Raw genomic sequence first — 12,895 nt, 5'->3', positions numbered from 1 at the left:
GAAATGTCCAGGGGTGTTTTTAGTCATTTAGAGGCTTCAGGCAATGACCAATAGGATGCCTTTCCCCATTTAGCTGAAAGCAATCATAGGACATGCAAAAAAATATTTTGAAGCATCTGTTTTCTTAACAAAGCTACAGAACTGCAGTACAAACCCAAATCTGAAATATAAATACTTAACTGTACTTGTTCATTCCTTCTTAGAAGAGCATCATAACTCAAACTCACCACATCTGAATATTTTAACATGCTTCTAGGCCAGGTGGAACTTATGAAAATATTAAGGCTACTGCTGGATAGCTCAGTGATTTACATCACCATCTTTGTTACAGGTCAGGGCACAATGAGTGTAGGTCCTTAGCACTGTGAATACCTGTCCCTGTATGTCGCTTTAAACAAAAGCATCTGCTAAATTACATTTAAGCTCGTAACTTGTAAACTCAAACAATATTGATACTTGTTTCAAAACAATGGCAACAAGGATTTATCACATGTGTAGCTTTAAGGTCTATCTGAAGGAGAGCCAGTTCATATCGTCCTTCTCTTGATACGCATTACACCTCATTATTTATTGCACACCTGTAATGACTGTATCTTTAGGCCACTTGGAGAAAAAGGCCGCAGGCAATTGCCTACCCTTGCGCCAGGATAAAACTACCTATGCACATGTCTCTGCCACCCTCATCTGTACAAAAGTGAGGGCAGAATACCACCCAGAAAGGCACTAACATATTGCCATTTGGAGACAGAAATTGTTAGAATATTTTGGGTGGGAGAGCCACGGTATTAAATTCCCTTGCCTTTTTCCCAAACAGAACCCCCATTTAGCTCTTAACAAAGTAACAAAGATCCCACAGGTTGGTTCAGTCCACAGCAGAACAGGTTCTTGTGGTGGTTTGAGCAGACACTCATAGCTAAAGGAATTTCAGGGACTATTTTTTAAATTTTTTTTTTGTAATTTTTTTTCGTTATTGTTTTTGACAATTTTTTCATCATTTTTGTCTTTACATCTTTTTGTTTTCTTCTTGTATTTTTTGTCATTTTTTTTCTCTTTTTTTTAAATGATTTTTTTCTTCATTTTTTCATCAAATAGCATTAAAACTACAATGACAGACACTGTGATTGAGAAAAAGCATGTATTAGACTTTATTTTAACATTATAGTTTGACCGCTGTCCCATGGATAAACATAAAGGAGGTTCAGTTTATGACCTGTATTGAAGCCAGTTTGAGGCCCAAGCTCTATATGTTGTCATGTCATCCATCTTTTCAGACAATCCATGAACTGTCCATACAGAATAAGATGATGAATGCATTTTAAAAGCAAAACCCTGTAACTATATTTCTCCAGATGGGGTGTTGGTGTGGCTCTGTGCTGCCTCGTCCTCCTGGTGGTGGTATGCAACATCTTAGGTCTGCTGCTCGGCCCTCTGGGTCTGAGTCCAAATGCAGACCCCACGAAGCGATCATGCACAGCAGACTGTGGGGGCACCTTCCTCATGATGTGAGTGCTGGGTTTCATTTTAAGTTTAATTTGTAGAAATATAGCTGCATTTTTCTAGTTTGTTATCAAGCTTTAAGATAAAATATCCCATCATGGACACAGCAAGTAAAATGTTCAGTACTTAATCAGATAACTAAAGACAGTTGAAACCTACTGCAATGTAGCATAAAGACTCAAAACTTAAATGGAATAAATGAAGAAAGGAAAAGTTTCTGATTGTAAAGTCAAGACTTGACCAAAATGTTTTACTTTCTAAATTGTTTTTACTCGAGGGTACCTTTTTATTAGTTTTGGCACAGAAAGTTAATCAGAAAGGTCTTTCATAAAGAGTCATGGTTATCCAAACTGTTCTACCTCATGGGCACTTTGTCTGATGTTTGACCTGAATCTCTGCAGGGGAGCAGGTTTCAGCTTTCTTTTCTCCTGGCTGTTCATGATCCTGGTGCTGGTGTTGTTCCTGCTGGGTGGAAACATTTACACTCTGGTGTGCCAACCCTGGAACAACGGACAACTGCTAAAGGTAGCAACACAAATACATACACCCGTATCCACCTACATTTGCACACCACAGACTGTTTATTCATCTACTTAATTGAATTAGTGTTGTTAATGCTGCAGTAACAGCTAGCCTTTCAGAGGTCCTGAAAAAGAAAACAAGCCAGACATTAAAGCATGAAGAGGGATGATCTTCAAGTTCAACAAAGCAATGTTTGAAATATCTTTGGGTTGATATTATGGTCTCTTTCTTCACAGCTCATTGATACTCCAGGTTTAATCCCAGGGTTTGAGTTTGGTCCAAATTTGGGACTAAACTCTAGACTCAATATCTCTGATATCTACAGGTATGTGATGCTAATTCACACTCACAGAGGAGCTCTCCATTTACTAGATATAGTTAATTTTTAAAAATATGGATCCTTTATACCTCCATCCAATCCCACCTCCCCAAAAATATTTTAATCAACAGTTCAAAACCACACATTCTCTGATTTCAGTTTGTTTGCTTACCCGCACACCATAAAAACAGCTGATTATTTGTTTCTTTTTGGTAGCTTGGGTCATTTGACTTGTTCTGAAAAGTCTTGAAGGAGTGGTTCCCATCCTGTTTTTCCCTGGAGCCCCCTTGTATCAAAGAAAAGCTGAGCCCCCAAGACCCACACAAATTTAAAAGTGATCAATTGCTGTGAAAAAATCAACATTAGTTTGAGTTGTTTCATAAGCAAAACTAAAGAAAATAGGTCTAAATATGTTTAAAAAAATATAGAATGTTGGTCTACATATGTTAAAAATATAGAAATTATGTCTACATATTAAAGATGTTCTGCCATGATTGTAGTAATTATATGCCAATCTAATTTTGACAGGTTATTTTCGTCATTCATAATAACTACATAGAAATAGTCAAATTGTTGCATATGATTTTGTTAAAACCACTTTAAATCCCTCACTGAGGCTTTGAGTAAGCAAGCATTAATGAAACATAATTGTGATCAGTGTCTGTAGAAATAAGTTTGACCTGTTTTTGTTCATGTTTGCAGAGACTGTGAGCAAAACAAACCATTGTGGACAACCCTTCACCTGAATGAGATTATAAACCTAGAGGAGCTACTCAATGTGTCAAAAGTGAGTCTATGTACAGAAAATGATTCACTTTTTTGTAACCAAATGCTTTTTCTAGTAGGAGTTGGCATATTCACCTACTTTTATTACTTTATGATCATGCAATAGCAGAACTCCTGGACTGTGTGGCGGTCTGCTATGCTTTGAATGAACTAACAACTGATGCAGATGTTTGACTGATCTGTCCATGAGTCTGTAACAGCCATCAGTACTGCTGCACCTTCCTCGTACATCTTTTCCTTTCTCTTGGCTGTTGTTCACCATGATGTTGGCATGAGCTTGTGGAAGCCTGCTTTTTATGTAAAACTTACTGAGAGCTTATCTCCAGTTTTATTATTGGCTTGACTAATCTTCTCTGCTTTGATATCATCACAGTGTTGTGTGCTAACAGTTCTAGCTAATGATGTGATGCAAGATAGCCTGTCTCCACTTGTTTCGGTTTTCTTGCACTTTAAGCACACAGAATTAAGCATCAAAGTAGTATTTCCTTGTTTAACTATCTTGGCCTTAAGATGAGTGAAACATTGGTTCAGACACACCTTTAGCAAATACGCCAGCTGCCATGCTACTCATATGATATTTAGTCAAACCACTGACGCACACAGCCAGCTGCAAACATTTACTCTGACACGTTGAGGAGGCAGGGCTCCATGGTCAATGAATGTGTAAGTCTGCTCAGTTCTGATCATGGAGTCTGTAGGAACAAGCAAAAAAACAGGACTCAATTTATCTTGTCTACCATCACGAAATCATTCTGTTACTTTTATTTACCTACCCAACTGGCTGCTAGGTTGAGCCATTTACCCAACACTACTCTTAAAATACCTGCATTTGGTTGGTAGTGGGTGCTAATATCCCACCCTGACACAGCCATGCTTATATTAACTCTTGCAGACACTTTAGAGTCACCGTTTAACCTAACAAGCATTTTTCAGTCTGCTGGGAGGGAGCCAGAGTGCTTGGAGAGAACTCATGGAAGCACAGGAAGAGCATGGGAACTCCAGGCGCTGTCAGACAGGGAGTCAGACCTGGAATCTTTTTGCTGTGAGGTGACAGTGCTTACCTCTGCAGCCCTGAATCAAACACCTGTAGTATTAATCAAAGCTTTTGCAGGCACACCAGCGGTGAAACATTTCTCTGATAACAATGTCAGCAGCAAGCACTCAAATAACCAAACGCATCCCTAATATCTATTTGACATTTACTTCTTATCTCTGTTTATGTCCTTGTCTCACTCAGTACACTGACCAGATCCAGCAGTTCTTCGATAGCACAGAAATCACTCTGTCCACTCTCACTCTGCTAAGCCCTGAGGTTAAAAACCAGCTCAGCAGCTTCTCCAGCAAGGCTCAAGACTTTGACTCCATCAATATCTCAGAGCAGGTAGGCTTTATTTGGGGTCTTCTATGTGCCTTGTGCAGATTTACTATTTTACGGCAGGTATTTTAGAAGCAATTATTCCTATTTAATCTGTGTTAAGTAGCTGTTGTGTTGCACTTACATTTTGTTTTTTGTCTTTGGCTGTGATTTAATCTTATTAAATACAGTATTTTACATTTTTTTACCTAATTAAAAAACGTACTGTAAAAAAGCATTTATGCATAAATCATGATGCAAATAAGGTGGATAATTAGTGCACACACTATGGTTAAGCCTCTGCAGTGTCTCCATGCAGCCACAGTGATGTACAATAAGCCCACCACTGCTCCTTTACATCTCCTTTCACTTTAAAACTCCACAACTAGCTCAGCAGATAAGTAAAAGTCATCTGCACCTTGTGGTATCAGTCATTTGCACTTTTCTCCTTCACTTATTTTCCTTTTTAATTCATATGAAGTTACCCTATGATACCAGTTGTGTGGTGGAAATAGACAAGAAAGGTGGATTTGGGTATTTTCTGTTGAGCATCATTGTTATCAGCATGGTTTTATGATCATTTTTGCCTTTTGCATTTACTTTTCTTGTTCTTTTGCTACATTACCTTTAAAACCCTATCAGGAATTTCAGATATAGCTAATTTGCTCTCTAAGCAGACCTTTTTTAGACTTTGGATCACTGCATTTCTATTTTGTCTTTACATTTCCCCATTTTCTATCTCAGATGAAAAATGTTTCCAGAATTAATCTGAACACAACGGCAGATAAACTTGACCAACTAGCTGACCAACAAGTGAGTCACGAGACTTTAATGTAACACATAGTTTCTTGTTGATATTGCTTCAGCTTTTCTGCTCTACAAACTTGTCACATGCTTTCTAACTGAATTATTTTTCTTCTATAGCCCATTTCCTACTCTTGACCACTGATTTTCTTGTTTTCAGACGGATGATGGTGTTAAAAAAGAGCTTCAGAATGAAGCCAGAAACCTGAGGCAGATCCAGGCTGACATAGAAACAACTATCATCCCTCAAATGGTGAGTATCTCAGCTGCCACCTCTCCTTATATCTTCATTCTTCATCTTCTTTTCTCCCTTGTTAGCCATCCCTCTGAATTTTAACTCTGACATCTAATGCTTTTGCCCTCAGGAAAGCATCAACTTGAGCATCACAGACCTTCGATCCATGGCAGAGAAAATCAATGTGAGTACACTGACTAACACCTGGAACTGCTGAGGATAAAGATCATCATTTCTCTTTCTTTCTATCTGAGGTTTATTCTCTCCTCTTCCAGGGAACAGTGGGGGAGGTGCTGAGCTACGTGGGAGCAGCACAAGACTTCCTGAACACAAATACAACTCAGATCATCAAGACCGTGAGTAGAGCCAGGAGTCACATGAGCTGGAAGGGGGAAAAAAGTGCTCCATGTGGTCTGTTAATGCTTGTGGTCGATCAGTCATTTAGCCAGAGGGGACGGGAGGTGGGACTGCCCAGTTTGATTTGGAGTACTGCTCATAGCTGAACGTGCTTTTTAATGTGGTCTCACATCCAATGGGCAGAGATTACAATTGAACTTAAATCTTATTTTGTCTTGACTCCAGTGATGCTTGTTTATTATCAAAACAGACGTAGTTTGGTCTGCTTTTTTCCTTGAAAGTCCATCCAGCTCTCAGTATGTTAGAAATGTACAGAGCTTAACAAATTTATTAGACCACCACCCAAAGTAAGGTTTATGCCACAGCTGCCCTAAATTAACAGCATTGGTAATTACCTAAATCATTTTTTATGTTTCTGCAATGGTTAATACACCAATATGTAGAAGCTCTTTAACCCAAATGATATTTTTAATGCTGAAATATAATTATTATTGTTATCCATGAATTTTCCAAATTACTGATTTACAAAAAAACTGAAAAAATAGTAAAGCACATTATTATTTCTTGATTAATATGTCAAATTGTAGTTATTTACTTGCATTCCTGAACAGAAAAATTAGTTGTAGTGCTTGAATTTTATGCTTGATTAATTTCTGACTTCTCAGAGAAGCCCAGTGAGCCGGCTCAAATTTGGGTATAAAAAGGTGAATTCAGTTTGAATTTCCTCATTCCTGTTCAAAATGTTAAAACGTGGAGAGCTCACTGAAAATGAAGAGTCCGCATTAAAGCACTTCATGATGCTGGATGGTCTCTGAGACAAATATGACAGGTGGTCTAATAAATTTGTTAAGCGCTGTATGTTTTGCTGCCATGTAAAGGTCTAGGGTTAAGAGAAGTTATATGCTTCCAATATGGTCAGATGCACACTGCCTTCTGTTGATTATAAATTAAGGCCATTAAAAATGCATTAATTTCATTAAAATAAATCAAAAAGAATAAATGGCACAAAAAATCCCCACTGATTGATCACACACTGATGTCACTGATCATATAGCTCTCCATAAAAGCGTTGAGCATGATGAAGACACATGCCACAATGTATTTTCATTATTTCAGTAACCTGACTATCCAAAATCTGTTAATTTATTTAATTGCCCTCAATCTATACTGCTCCCACAACATATTAAAGAAGTTTGTAAATTAACTAAAGCTGGGAAAGTAATCGAACTTTAGATTAAATGCAATATACTCTGCTGCAATTTTCAAATCGCAGAAGCTGCAATATTTTTATACCTGAGATGTGTGTCAGAAGACCATTTAAAAACTTATTCTCTACACATCATGCAAACATTCAAGTGACATTTTTTTAAGAATAGTTTGCAAAAAAAATCATCCTTTCCTTATTTTTTTGAATGTTTTTCTTAATCAGAACAAGAATGACACAAAAAAGATCACCCCCTTCAACACAACAACTCATATAAAATTTGTAATTCTAGTCAAAGCAATCAGGATTAGTTGTTTTTTTCAAAATTGTTCAGCTTTAGTTTAATCTGGCCAATATTGTGTTATAATATGTAATGTTTTATTGCTTGTGTTTGGGGAAAAAAAATACATTAGATGAGAAATGTGAAAAATAATCACATTTTAAATCGTTTTCGTAAAAAAAAAATCACAAAGATTATTTTCTAAACTTGCTCAGCCCTAGAATTTACTCATCATAAGATGAAGAATAAAATTCATTCTAAATGGAGATTCTAGAATTAACCACATAGAAATGAAGTAATGCAGTAAGTCTGCCTGTATGGCAGGTAGACTTGTGATCAATCACAAATCTGTCAAACAGCCTGAAATCAGTTACAGAGTAGTAGATTAAAGCACCCATTCATTAAGCCACTACAGCATTTACCTTCATTCATAGTCGTGTAAAGTAAGTCAAACCACTGCGCCTCATTTCATTAAAAAAAACAAAAACAAAACTTAACCATGTGTTATCAAATGTTTTACTTTTTACTGTTCCCTTATTTTCCATTGTAATTCATATTTAGTTACTATTTCCATGGTTAGGTTTATGTTGTAATCCTTGATCTCCTTGAAGTTCCTTATTGTCTTATAGGGTAAAAGCAGATCCGTATCCAAACCAGAAGTCACTCACCCTTAGCACCTTAGGCAGTACAACAAATCAAAGGACAACAAAAGAGTTTTACACCGTGTCATAAGTGCACGCAATCACAGAGTACATCAGCGACAAAAACAGCCTGGTTACCTACTGAAACCTAACGTAATATCTTGCTGGTGATGCTGCACGATACAGTGCAATGCTGAATCTGAATGCCCGGTTTCCACAGAAAACAGAGGCAGTGCCTAACTTAAAGATGCAAAAACTGCACATTATATAATATATAATAATAATTTTAAAAGACCATCATATATACCAATATCCTAAGAAAAAAGGTGCAGACTCCCTAAATCAACTAAGCATTGTAATTTTAATACAAATTTAACTCAACAGTGATAAATATTTCATTATAGGAGGAGTGTTTTGAGCTGTGGATGAATATTAATCTGATACTGGGATTATGTATACAGAATGATCTACTGCTCAAATTACATTTGCTTTGAAAACCACACTGATACATCTAAAAAAAAAAACACTGCATGTAATTATATACATCTAATTTAAGTGATAGTATGTCACAGCTGTGGTACTTAATTTCTTGACAGTAAGAGAATATCTCCTGACTTGTACTTTCATGCTTTAATGAACTATGTAAGGCACTTTAAATTGCCTATTTGCTTTAAGTGCTCTCTATATATAAACTTTCTGATTTTCCTTGCCTCATCTGATCATGATGCTGGTGTGGTTATTCATGGGTCACTTCAGAGGATTTACCCAGAATCCAACTTGCTGAGATGGCGAGGCATTCCACTGATTCCTCATGACTTCCCACTGTAAAGCAGGGAGAAAATGTGAGGAATTTACTCTCTTTCCACCTCTCTCTCTTTTCTTCCCAGGAAAGCAAAAAGTTTTCAGACTGTCAGCTGAGTTACTTCATTGTTTATGCTGACTGGGCCAAGCTCACGGTAAAGTCTGTTCAGATTTTTACACTTTTAAAAACATGTCTGCACTTAAAGTAATTAAAAACATATACACACATTTGAGATCCATTCATTTGTACTCTAAACTCATCTGCGTATCCTCTTTCAGATCACTCTGAATTTGGGCCGCTGTGGGCCGGTAGCGGATGCTGTGGACTCAGCTGAGTATCTCCTCTGCTTAAACATTGTCGAGTCTTTGGTGAGGATAATATCCTGTTTACTCCATCTACAATATTTTTGTTTTTAATGCAATTTTTTTATCAGTCTCCACAGTATTCATCCAAACTCTCTGTCCTCCCCTTTAGAATGCATTCTGGTTCAGTCTGGGCTGGTGCATGATCTTCTTCATCCCCAGCATCATCTTCTCCATCAAACTAGCAAAGTACTACAGGAAAATGAAGTACTCTGATGTCTTTGAGTAAGTACCATAACAGAAAACAATCTAAAACATTCATCAAACACCAAGGGTGTGGCTAGTTGGAGCCTTGGGCGGCATGGCCCCACTCTGAAATCTGACTGGCCACTCAAAGGGCCACCATGTAGATTTTGAAGACAGCAGTTCCCTGCCTTTTTTTCTTGAAGCCCAGTATACCAGTATGTTAGCAAAGCTGAGCCCCTCTAGGACCCACATAAAATCATACATTGGTGCCAGTAATTTTATAGATTTTAATTGATTTCATTATGACCTGAACTATTAGTGTTGCTGACAAAGTCATCTGATAGTTTAGTGGGTGGACACAGGATTTTTGATAAGTTGTATCAGCAGACTTTTGAATAAACAATCAGTATAGGGAATTGTCATTTTAGATAAAGCCTCATGCCCCCCTTAGACATTGAGCACCCCGACGGGGATATAAGGCTTTAGTTGGGGACCAGATCTATAAAATACTTTTGTTGTTTTACTCCATTTTTTTAATAAACATGCATAAACATCTAAATGCACTGAGTTGCTGCCGTGTGATTGGCTGTCCATGAGGTGGCCTAGAGTGGCATAGACCCACCCTGAAATCTGATTGGCAAGCCATAATGCCTCCTTAATATCCTAAACTATGGCCACTATTTGCCCAGTCAGAGGAGTTCATAGCAACTTACACGACAGCTGAAATAGGCTGCTTGTAGATTTGATAGATTTTTTTTCAAAAAAACTTTTTTTTTTTTTTTTTTTTTTTTTGTGGTGGTTTATTTCAAACATGTAAAAAAGAAAAAGTAAAATAAATAGACAGGAATCATACAGTAGTGGACAGGCATAAAGAAAAAATAATAAATAGAACAAAATAACAAAATGCTTTGGTTCACATATTTGAAAAAGGAGTAGGAGGAAGTTCACCTACAGTAAATACCAATAATCGTTGTCAACTGACACACGAAATAAGTGCAAAAATATATTTAGCAACAATAAGCTGTTATATATAAACCTTATTTAAGAATTACGAAGTTAATTAACTACTAATTTTTATTCTTATATGTGTTTCTCTATATCAAAAAGGATGTATATCAATCAAAATGTGAAAACACCTGTAGGCAGAATAAATAAATAAGTGGTGAATTAAATAACAGCAAGCACCTTGTGATAGTCAAACACCCTCCTCCTTGGTGGACCTCATAAAAATTATGACCCTATACCGCTCTTTGAACTGTTTAGGTTTCCCCATTCAAACTGTTCCATAGTTTCACTTTCTTATGTTTGTATGTATAAAAATGATGTGGAAAAAATATAATTTTATATTTAGATAATGGTTGATATGGTTTAAACACTCAAAAATCATTGGACACCTCTAGTGACCATGTATACATATAATAAGATCAATAAAAGATATAAGTGTTTAAAGTAGATATGATCATTGGAGACATGGTAGATCTACTCTAATCAGCAGTATTCGTGTGCCCCCCCCCCCCGTCAGTCAGTCAGTTCTTCAGTTTGGCCCTGTCTAATAAAATCTGAAATATATCTGCCCCTTTAATTTATTTCTACACTTTGTCCATAGATGCTGTATTTAACCACACGACTGATTCATTATGCTGTGATGTCCTGCTTTTAACTGCTGTTAATTTTTCTATTTCCAGCGAGGGCCTAACCATGAGTAACATCCCCCGGGCCCAGATGAAATTCACCTGAGAGGACGGCATATGTGCCAAACAGCTTTAAAGACTGCAGGCACAAATGCTGCATAACTTGACCAAAGACACATGGTGCACTCCTGCGCAGATGTGGCACGCTGTCACTCTGGTGGGAAAAATCCTCAGAGTGAAGAAATCCTACATTACATTTCATACACCACACAGCATTTCTGAAATGACCTCAGGAACACACAGGGCATAAGGGAATCTTCAGGGACTTTTTGTATTTTGAAAGCTCTTTCAAAGGGATTAATTTGTTGTATTATTACATCAATATTTTCTATGTATTTAATGTTTGAACTGAGCTGCTGCATGAATCGGAGGAGTTTGTCTGACATTTCAAACTTTAAAGCTAATTTAGTGAAGAACTGATCATAATTATCCAGGCATGTTTAAGTCAGTTTGTAGGGCTCTCAGAAAAAGCTGCAGTGTGTTTCTGTGCCAACAGGCGTTTGCCTTTGTTAGTTTTTTTCTGGGATTTAACAGCTTACTCTGATGGGAAAAACGTTTAATCTTATCTTTATTATACTTGCACTATTTTTTAAATCAAAGCACAATTTCTCATATGAGTCATAAAATGAATACTTGGTTCCTCTGACTGGTATAAAGGACAGTGGCATGTCACTGTCTAATACATACAATGCAACTATAAAGACTTTATGAACAACTTTATTTAAATTAAGTTGTTGTAAATATTGGTTTTAAATGATTTGGTGATGTCTCTTTAATGATTATTTTTATACTCTGAACTCTTGATTAGATTGTGTTTTATCTTTCTGGTACACAGCACTTTATACACCCTGTCTACATAATGTGATCAACAGGTTGTGAACATTTCTTGCCACTCTTGTAAAAACTACTGTAAGTAAAAACTGTCACTGATTAACAACCGCTGTGCATTTTTCTACCTTTTAGCCGTAACGTGGGAGGAATCTCAGAGATCAGTCAGTGTCTGTTTTCCTCATAAGGCATGAAACTGTTTTTCACAGTGCAGATTTGTAACCCAGAATGTCCCTCTGCATCATGAACCTTCATCACACTGCTGCAGCTGAAGTGGTGACATAAAGCCCACTGCGCTGTCCTGCAGCAAACATGGCAGCAACACAAGATTAGACAGCTTAAACTCTGGCTATATGGTGGAACAGCCATCATAATCTTTAACATTTTAATAACTATAATACCCTTTATCTGTAAAGAACTTTAAATAATCTGAGTTAAAACGGGATTCACAAAGGCAGCAAAACATTATCAAGCAATGAAAGAAAATAATTCCAAAATTATACAACTTTAAAGAAACAAACAGTCCAGAGCATTTTAAAAGGCAAAATAGTGCAAATTCTACTAAAGCTCTAAAAGGACATACATCCATACATGTACCTGTGAAGATGACTCAGATTAACTCGTAATAATACTAAAAACATCAACGTAATCCCCAAATAACAAGCTAAATAGGATCTTGAGACAACAGCTGAAATGTGCTTTTCACAGGAAAAGAGATTAAATAAAATGCGAGGATGCATGTCCTCTCAGAGCTTCCATAAACTTCTTTTGCAAACAGAATGTATTCAGGAAGTCAAAAACACACACTACTATATATGTATGAACAGCATGTTTACACAGATTATCATGACGGCAGTAATGATGTGTCTTTGAAATCATGATTATTGCGCTGCATTTCTGCAGTTAAATAGATTAAAAGAACATGTTTAAACTCCTTACTCGTGATGCTATGAAGATGAATTAAAACATCAGAGGAAGGAAACTGTGAGCAGACTGATGACTTTTATTTGAGGATCCAACATGGATA

The 12,895-nt window shown here is 36.8% G+C and overlaps 1 protein-coding gene across 1 annotated transcript in view; it reads left to right on the top strand.

Annotated features, from left to right (window-relative positions):
* The window catches only part of prom2 (prominin 2), a 34,676-nt gene extending 22,250 nt beyond the window's left edge, over window positions 1–12,426 (top strand). The window contains exons 12-24 of the mRNA XM_041789918.1: window positions 1,350–1,502; window positions 1,899–2,022; window positions 2,256–2,344; window positions 3,041–3,125; window positions 4,362–4,505; window positions 5,223–5,291; window positions 5,443–5,535; window positions 5,648–5,701; window positions 5,793–5,873; window positions 8,887–8,955; window positions 9,080–9,169; window positions 9,276–9,388; window positions 11,035–12,426. Coding sequence (XP_041645852.1) covers window positions 1,350–1,502; window positions 1,899–2,022; window positions 2,256–2,344; window positions 3,041–3,125; window positions 4,362–4,505; window positions 5,223–5,291; window positions 5,443–5,535; window positions 5,648–5,701; window positions 5,793–5,873; window positions 8,887–8,955; window positions 9,080–9,169; window positions 9,276–9,388; window positions 11,035–11,086 — 1,216 coding nt within the window. The 3' untranslated portion in view covers window positions 11,087–12,426. The remainder of the gene's footprint in view (window positions 1–1,349; window positions 1,503–1,898; window positions 2,023–2,255; window positions 2,345–3,040; window positions 3,126–4,361; window positions 4,506–5,222; window positions 5,292–5,442; window positions 5,536–5,647; window positions 5,702–5,792; window positions 5,874–8,886; window positions 8,956–9,079; window positions 9,170–9,275; window positions 9,389–11,034) is intronic.
* Window positions 12,427–12,895: the final 469 nt, after the last annotated feature.

Source organism: Cheilinus undulatus, linkage group 6, assembly GCF_018320785.1.
Source record: "Cheilinus undulatus linkage group 6, ASM1832078v1, whole genome shotgun sequence".
In the NCBI taxonomy this organism is placed as follows: Eukaryota; Metazoa; Chordata; class Actinopteri; order Labriformes; family Labridae; genus Cheilinus; species Cheilinus undulatus.
The sequence above is the reverse complement of the archived record's forward strand: the minus strand, read 5'-3'. Positions and strand labels throughout refer to the sequence as shown.